The following is an 8,803-nucleotide window of genomic DNA, read 5'->3' as shown; positions in this document are numbered from 1 at the left end:
CAACCTGCAGTTTCCCTAGGAGAGTCATCGCGCCGTTCTTTTTTACCAGGCTGCGTCGGTGGGCACCAGATAGTGCTACGGGAAATGTCTAGCGAGAGTATCATATCCCCTGGAGACATTTCGTACTTAGGAACACTCGCCGAGAGCCACTCAAGCACCCACTCGGTTGGATCATCGGAATCTCTACCGGCACTGGAACTGAGTTTGTCTGAATCCTCACCAAAGTTCGATATCTGAGCATCCTGCCAAAGACGAAGGCTAGGCCTTATTAGACTTGTTAAGGACTCAGCAGCGGAGGTATAGGTGGTGGTGGACACATGACCAGGTATAGCCGTGCTAGCTAGCTAGCGACAACTCGGCCGTGGCGCTTGATTTGAAGTCTTTTCACACTATATAACTGGTGAATCTGTTCGGAGGCAATGCGACTTGCACTTGCTATATGATTGTGGTCGGTATCGGTATGTTAGAGCGATGGGTCAGTGAGAGACTCGGAGAAAGAGATAGAATAAAACGGCAATAAACAAGACTGCGAGATAGAAGAAACATACGAAACAAGAACTGCACTATTCAGATCCAAATTTATCATCAAACGATGTTTGGCATTATCCTTTCCGGTCCAGCCGACCGTACCCTGGTCGATCCGCGGGGCTACGGCCTGCAATTTTGTCTATGACATACATTAGATGTGAAAGGGTATCAGAGAGGCTCTAGTTCAAAGAAAAATTGTTCTTATATGCTCAGGTGAGAGTGAATGCCGAAACCTGAGGAGTACCACTAATTCCTCCAGCCTTTATCCTTTGCGACTACGAATCCGTTATATGTCCTTTGATTAACCTGGACTTTTATATTATACAATGCGATTGACCAATTCTACCGTAAGCTTCTACAACACATATATATGAAGCAACACAATCTAGTCAACGGAGCAATCGTATGTGGGATTCTAGAGAAAACTATGCTAACCTACGATCCACCCCAGCCTTCATGCCTTTCAGTGAAGCTAGAGCGCGACAGAAATTCGTAGGAGGCTGATCCTATCCATAGAGCTATAATAGGAAAATAGCTTTAGCAGCCATCAAGGTTGCAAGCTGATCGACTGAAAGCTTTAGGAGGCGCCTCGTACGAAGAAATACCAAATCGAGAGTGACATTTATTGACAACCCGATAGTCTCACGGCTTCGTCTCTGGCTATCTAAAGACTTATGGATTGGTGTAGGATGAAAAGACTTCTTAGAATCGAGTTAATATTTTCATAGCGACGGAATGGATAACAAAGAGAAACTTACTAACTGACTATCGGAAAGAGGCCAATTTTTTGAGTTCGAGGTCAAAATGAAAATCTTCCCAGATTTCTTCATACGAAGAACCAGATGTATATTAGCACCGCATTCTGAGCTATACTCAGACGCTTTTTTGAAGACTGTGCTTCGTCTCCTACACGCTTTTTGATTGACTGCGTCTGCTAGGTTGGTTTCCAGTTTTGGCTGAACGACCATATTGTGGCTTATCGTAAGTACTACTAGCACACAAGAGGTAGAAGGATCAGATTAAGAAACAATTAGACAGTCGATCAAAATTCGAGATTGGCAGTAGTGACTTGATAGATAAATGGTGGTCTATAGCCAGCCCTGCACTTATGTGAAAAGGGACTCAGCTTAAGGGTAGTAGGACAGTAGCGTTTATATTGTAAGAGAAAGCCAGCGTATAAACGTATTGTTGAACTGGTCTCAGATCTTATAAGGACTGGTGAATCGTCGCGACTCATTTAAATAAGGGCCTTCACTTCACTTTAGGCAATGTGAGAGAACCTTTTTATTATAATGGTTGGCTCACCGCTTCTTCTGTTCAATAAGTATAGCCATATACGTGAAACACCAAAGGTTTCTTATACTCGGCGGCAGCACATCTTGAGCCGAAAGAATAGCAGAAATAGACTACACTATGCTTTTCTGGTGGACTCAAATTTCCGCGGCAGCCTCGGTAGTTCAAGCGTCCTTCGATTTATATGCACTTCGGAGATATATAAAGCCGCAGCCAATCCTAGTATAACCTTTAGCTACAGAATATCTAACTTATATTTGATTATAGAAGGCCATCTCGCCTCCTACTATGATACTCGTGAAATAGCACCTGCTGCTATAGGCAGTTACGTTTTCGCTAGTCTATACGCACTTGAAAATGACTTCACCCGAGCCCTATAGTAGAGACGCAATTAATAACTCGCCACTAGCTACCGATGGTAGTGATTTTCCTTATAAGCTACAACCAGGCGCCTTTTAAGCCCCGACAGAAGAATCGACTTATTAGACCGGGTATAATAACACTATTAAGCTCTAAGGCAGCGCCACCTATAGGGGTGGTTCCTATTAGGTGAGCCTCACCAGTGATCGCGAGCCGATAAAGAGATCGGAATAGAAAGTCATTAAGTCCTACGAAGGAGGATGCCCCGCAAGTGTATCCAGCAATCTTCCTGGTAATACCACGTCGGACCATTTCCTCCAACTCCACTTCGCGATCCCTAATAGAATTGAGCCCGGGAAATACACCTTGGCCTAGACGTGGTTTAATCGTATCGGCAATCGTGAGATATATATAAATTGCGCACCTATCACTATGGCTAATGACTCACCGTCAAATTCGTCCGACAACACGCCCAAACAATCGCCTACTTTTCCTCCTATATTCATCGCCAACGTGAACGAGTGCTTTACCAGAGAGAATGTAGACATCCGCTTCCCTTGGCCTAGAAGCGTTGTTAAATTTAATAGCGATAGCAAAAGTCGTCCGCTAGAGAGCGAACCGGTATGCACCGGAAATCCTACATTTAGTCCAATTCCAATCACCGATCCAGCCGACACCGGCGAGGCAGATTCTATTACTAAAAGTTCCCACTCGACGTCTTGTTCGTATGACTACCAGGGTAACTAGACTTACAAAAATAGCCGAACGAGCAGTGGGGTCCTATAGTTTGGGCTCTATAGACTGGAGAGTTCAGATTATCTAGCTTAATCAAAATCGCCTGTAAAGTATAAAGTTCATATAAGTAGCTACCATCATAATACTAGTCTACAATGTTCCATCTATCTTTTTTGATTATTCAAAATTGTCTTAATATTCTCGTTCCAGCAAGGCATTGTGCGAAATAATGATAGTATTTTACTCGGCTGGTATGACTATGCTGAAAAAGAAATAGAGGCACCGCACTCCTCGTGCTACATAAAGTGCGACCCCAATAGGCGACAAATGAACGCTAATAGACTAATACCGGTTGCTCATATAAGCAACGATTGATTTTAACAACAGGCTACAAGTTAAGTGAGCGTCTATAGAGTAGTCGAGGAGCTATTTCGAACCTACGACAAGTCTTTCGTTTGAAAATACATTTATAAACTACCACCTGCGGTACCGTGCTTTGTCTATTGAACTTCCCCTCCTAGCTTCCCTTATATGCCACATATATAGTGTCCGAGCGGCAAAGATGAAACACAGGATCGTGAGATCTTTCTCGACTTGGTAGGCCTTCAAGCAAAGAGCCAAGTCAACGCCAATGAGTTCTTCGTTCAGCAACGAGCATAGTAAGATTTGATGCCGTGATAAGCAGTCTTGTTGGCTACACTGACCAACAATTTCAATTCTCCTTCGCATGATCCTCGGGTAAACATCGCATTCTGTCACATTAGCGGAGAATTTGGAGAGACGGAATGAATTTACCTACAAGAGTTCCTCAACGGAGATACTTTCCAGCTGGCAAGGCAAATTTTTGATCTTAGGTTCCCACTCGTAGGTAGGATTCCTTAGCATCAATTTAGTGACAACATCAGCTAGAGCGTATAATTTCATCGTCGTAGGATTCATTTCCGATTCATTGATTTGGCAGCTATTCTCGACGCCCACTAGGGAAAGTTAGTCTTCGTAGATTCTTATCATATAAGCGGATGCCTCACTGATCTTGACATCACCAGCCTATATAAGTAGGATCGTTTCCGAACCTAGGGTAGCGAGTGCTCTTCCAAGCTCGCGCAGATATTGTATTCCTTCTAGGATCTATTTTAATTAGTTACAAATGCACTGCAAGATGATTGTGTTTGACTCACTAGTTTGACAATTCCAACCAGTTCATCGCTGGTAATCGAGCAGCTAGAGGCTAAAATGTGGCTAACTGACACTTCCGTTAGCTCCCAGACCAACGTGCAGGATGCGTTATGATGGTAACATTCGAGCAATCTCAGAAAACTTAGATGAGAGATTTATTCTATTAGTTCTAGGAAACCCGTAGCGGGCGAGAACTATTACTTGAGTTGTTAGATATACACCAACTCTCCTTTTATCGTCTTATATCGGGCAAAGATCAGAGACCGATCTTACGATGATATAGCAATAGGTTCGAAAGTATCCTATAGGTTTTAGTTTAGCTATAGGATGCTTGGCTTTAGGCGATCTAGGAGTGATTTCTTTGAACCGAGGGCGATTGTGGCGGCGGTCATCATCTAACTCGGCGAAGGTTGGATATCCGGAGAAGCAATTAGTTTTAAGCTCGGGTGCTCATAGAAGAAAGCAGATTGATCAACCCACACAGTCGGAGGTCGACTAGGGTTGACCTGATTGTGTTTCATCATTATGTGTGATTTTGGCGACTTATAAAAAAGTGTAGTGGAAAATACGGGAGGCAAATGGATTTTATATCGCCAAACCTTGATTTCTATATGCCTCTTTAGCCCTCATCACGATGGCCCTTAGTCAAGACATTATATTATTACGTCACTACAACTGAAAAGTGATAGCCCTCAAATTAGCAGGCTATGGTGAATGCTTGTGGTCTATATCCGTCACAGTCGGTTGACGTTTCAACGATTTGGCTGGATAGCTTGCTTTGCATCAGAAAATAGCTCTTGAATACCATTTACCCCGACCACATCAGCCCTGACTCTTTTATGGCACTCGAACTACGGCACAAATTGATTACAGATGAAACATTATGCTTCTTTCCAAAGTTTATTTCAGTGAAGGCAAAGCCAGTAGGTTTTGGAATTCTTACTGGGCAGGTGTAATAAATGCCGTCCACGAAGCTATAATATGTTTCAAGGAAGAGGGAAAAAGCCCAAAGCTTCAATTGTATGAGGCCAAAGAAAGTCACTTGTATATCGGAGTGCCTTAAGAAGTGCAATCACCATCCTAAGAATGGCCCGGTATATCCTAGGAGCAGTCTCATAGTTTGCTGACAGCCTTACTTTTCCTCAATTCCGATGATCACCTGTGGGGCTCCGTTCATGCAGTCCAAAAAAGTGCTATGAGCTATGCTCAGTGTGCCGTTTGTTTTGAGAAACTTAACATAAGTGGTGCTCATTCGCTCCGTATGAGCCGACTGGTCTTATATCCTCAGCAGCAATCCGAGCCCTCCAAGATGACATCTGAGCGTTTCGTCCCTCGAGCACTGTTAGTTTCTACCTGACAATATTTGAACCCCACTAATATTTGATAGATCGATTGAAGACTTGCCGTTACCTCCAGAAGCTGCCAGACAGCAGCAATCAACCGCTGTGCCAACAGAATCTACAAAAGTAGCCGTTGTGACCCGGAGCGCGGATCCTGAAGAGGAAAAGCCAGCTCTTTTCGCCAATGCGAAGATAATTTCCTTCGAGTGGGACAACTCCAGTTCCAAGGTCGCAGCGAGTAGGCGGAAGAATCAGGCTCGGGTATCACAAAGGCGTCGTAATCGAATCAAGCAGTACCAGAGTTCGATGGCGGATGTCAATGCGTACTCGAGTGAGGTTAGCAAACTTTTGTACCTAATGTTGCAGCAAAGAGCTCAATTGCTTATCCTAAATGAATTCAAGATCTAGTGTTGACCAAACAGACAGAGCGTGCCCTGGCAATTCTGGATTGTCGTCCACAGGTACTTTCCGCTTACGTTCCCTCGGTTCGAGATCTGCTTACCACCTTCATAACCACTACAATTAGCTCTTAATACATACAGATCCATCAAACAGTTTGTCAGATACTGTGGCAGTTACCTTGTTTCAATACCGTGGAGTGACCCTGGCATGGTTTTGAAGTAAATTACATGGACGGAACAGCAGGGCTGGTCCGATGGCGAGTAACAACGTCATTTAAGTTGCATTTCACGCCGGATTTCAAAGTCCAGGAGGAAACGCAAAAAGCCGAGCTTGCTAAGAGCCTGTTGCCTCTGGCAGAGTGGACGTTCTTCGAAAGCCTGAACATCACCAAGAAGAACTCTATGTTGTTAGATTTTGAATAGGAAGAAGTCGCGTTTGGCCGTTCAGATGGACTGGGTTTTTTTCTACAGGGTTGAAAAGATTGCATAGCCACTCTAACTCCGAGGAAATAAAGCATGTAATCCTTTGCGTCAATTATCATAGTGGTCTTCACGGGTATGATCCTTTCCTGCAGACTGATAAAAGGCTCCCACATGAATCATAGGCTTTGACAAATGATCATCGCGGTAAGAAAAATCAAATAGCACAAGCCCAGCCCCCGAACTGTCGCCAAAGATCGCGCATTTCCAGACGCTTCAGCGGGTCTCGTAGATCCAAGTTGTGTAGGAGCAGGCAAGTCAGATACTGTACCAGCCTCCACCGTACTAGCCGTTGGCAGAGTGAATGTCGGGATTATCATAGTCAATGGCACGAAGGCATTGTTCCATGCTATCGTTCCGGTTGTGTTCGTGCTTTGAGCGGTCGCCATTTTGTTTCTGACCCAAGTGTTGGTGGTAGGGTCGCTCTCAGAGTCGCCTCCTGTAAAACCTTTGATGCTGTAACTTGTCAATCTTGTAACATAGCATTGCAATGGGCATAAATTGAGATACTTACTCAGTTTGTGCATATGACGTTGGTTTAGGGTACCGATGTACGTTCAGAATTCAGTCGGCATGGCAGTAGCGTCTGATGAATTTGATCCAGCTTCCCAATGGTACATGTACAGGTGTCCTAACTAGACCTTATCTTAGCTGTTAATAACATGGGTGGAAATGAAATTCTCGTGGAGATACTTACCTTAGCCTGGCTACTGTCGGGAAGGTAATGTCTTTTCAGGTAATCTTTGTGGAATTGAGGAGCCAAAGGTATTCCAAGAGAATAAGACTGAGGACTCGAGCGGGGAATGAACTCATCTTTATGCTGTCGTTTCAGTTAGTCATTTTTTTGACCTCTAAACGAAATGAGAAGAAACCACTAGAGCTCCCATTATCCCTTGCACATTGACATCAACAGTATGCTATATCGTTGCGGTAAACATAATTTCTCAAACTGGACATTGTTTGCAGACTTCCGATATACATTCAAGGTGTCGAACTTGTTATACCCCTATGTACTATGCTGTGCGCTATGTCTGGAAGCTGGTCACCTCACCATCCTCACCGTCCTCACCATCCTCACCATCCTCACCATCCTCACCATCCTCACCATCCTCACCATCCTCACCATCCTCACCATCCTCACCATCCTCACCATCCTCACCATCCTCGCTCTTTCATGTTTCCATGTTCTCGTGGGGGCTCTTAGCTCCTTAGTGGTTGTTATCGTACTATTTGCTACTTTTGTTGTGTCTCAAAGCGCATTGCCTTGGAGAATCGAGTTGGTCACTCCTCGAGTACAATCACGTCAATTTTTCTATGATCTATATAAGAATAACAGATTCATATCACCCTTAAGAGGTTATTAATTCCCATTGGCCAAGGTTTTAATTCTCATTCTCGTTCTGTTCATACATAGTGGCTTCGTAAAGTTCGTCACCGAGTAGCAGTATGGATGTACTGTAGATAGATATCAGAACAAGCTAAAAGGGTATGGGCTAGTATGCATTTGGGGCGAATGAGATCGAGCGGAACCAATCGAGGATGAAACGATTGATTGATTGAAAAGATCTAAGCATGCGATCCAGGGTAGGTTGAATAACCCCATGAATGGTGGATACTCGGTGGTTACTACACCGAGGTTGCTAGTTGAACCAATTTGCCACCAATGTGTGGGTCCCTGGTGACCAATCGCTTGCTAGTAATGAATTACTACTCCATGCGCTGACAATAGAACATCAAGAATCAAACGGCTCGGGACTTTCTAGAGACGAGTTAAGTAAAACCACTTCTTTCTGTGTGTTCTATTTTGAATCTGAACACCACAAGAGAACAAAACAAGAAAAAAAAAATCAGAGATTCAATTTGAAATAAAAGAAAGCCATCTATCGGTCTATGTATCAAATCAATTTATCGATGGGGCAAATTCAACCCCTCCTCATACCCAATTCAAAGTTAACAATCTAGACGAAAGCAAGGCATTAATGGGCGGCGACAACTGCTCCTGGTCATTGGCCAATTGGAAAATCGACCGAGTGTTGAGATTGGTTATTCCCAGTAATCGTGTCCCTGTACAGGTCATACATGGCTTGCGCCACCGTCAAGCATGCTTCTCTCTGGATATCATTTAAATTATCCCATCCCTTCTTTTCCTTCCATTCTGCAATAAATTCCGCTTCCGTGCGTATGGCTCTTTGGCCAATTGCGCGGTCCGACTTGTTCTGCATGGCGCTGGTGTTCGAGTTCAAAGAAGCTCCGGAGGAGGCTGGGGTGTGAGTCGCCTCATCTCCGTCAAGGCTGATCGGGTTGGCTGGCGACCTATGTCCCGTATACAAATGTGCAGTGGAGGAAGGGGGCACTTCATGTTGTCCCGGAGATGAGATTTGTATCGTAGGCGAACTGAGGCGCGAACTGACCTGTCGCTCAGGTGACTGCCTCGCTGCTGAGCCCAGTGGGAAAGGGGTGGGAGATCGATCTTCAGTGCGTCTTCTAGCG

General features: G+C 44.4%; 1 protein-coding gene across 1 annotated transcript; it reads left to right on the top strand.

The window, feature by feature from the left end:
• Positions 1–5,401: 5,401 nt before the first annotated feature.
• Positions 5,402–6,256, top strand: N7471_013505 (uncharacterized protein; the record flags this gene model as incomplete). Its single annotated transcript, XM_057286224.1, has 3 exons — positions 5,402–5,433; positions 5,480–5,768; positions 6,113–6,256. 3 exons carry the CDS (start codon positions 5,402–5,404, stop codon positions 6,254–6,256), a joined length of 465 nt encoding a protein of 154 aa, XP_057129549.1.
• Positions 6,257–8,803: the final 2,547 nt, after the last annotated feature.

This window comes from Penicillium samsonianum, assembly GCF_028829775.1.
Source record: "Penicillium samsonianum strain IBT 33392 chromosome Unknown utg000009l_segment0_segment0, whole genome shotgun sequence".
NCBI lineage: Eukaryota > Fungi > Ascomycota > Eurotiomycetes > Eurotiales > Aspergillaceae > Penicillium > Penicillium samsonianum.
This window is presented reverse-complemented; position numbering and strand designations above follow the sequence as displayed.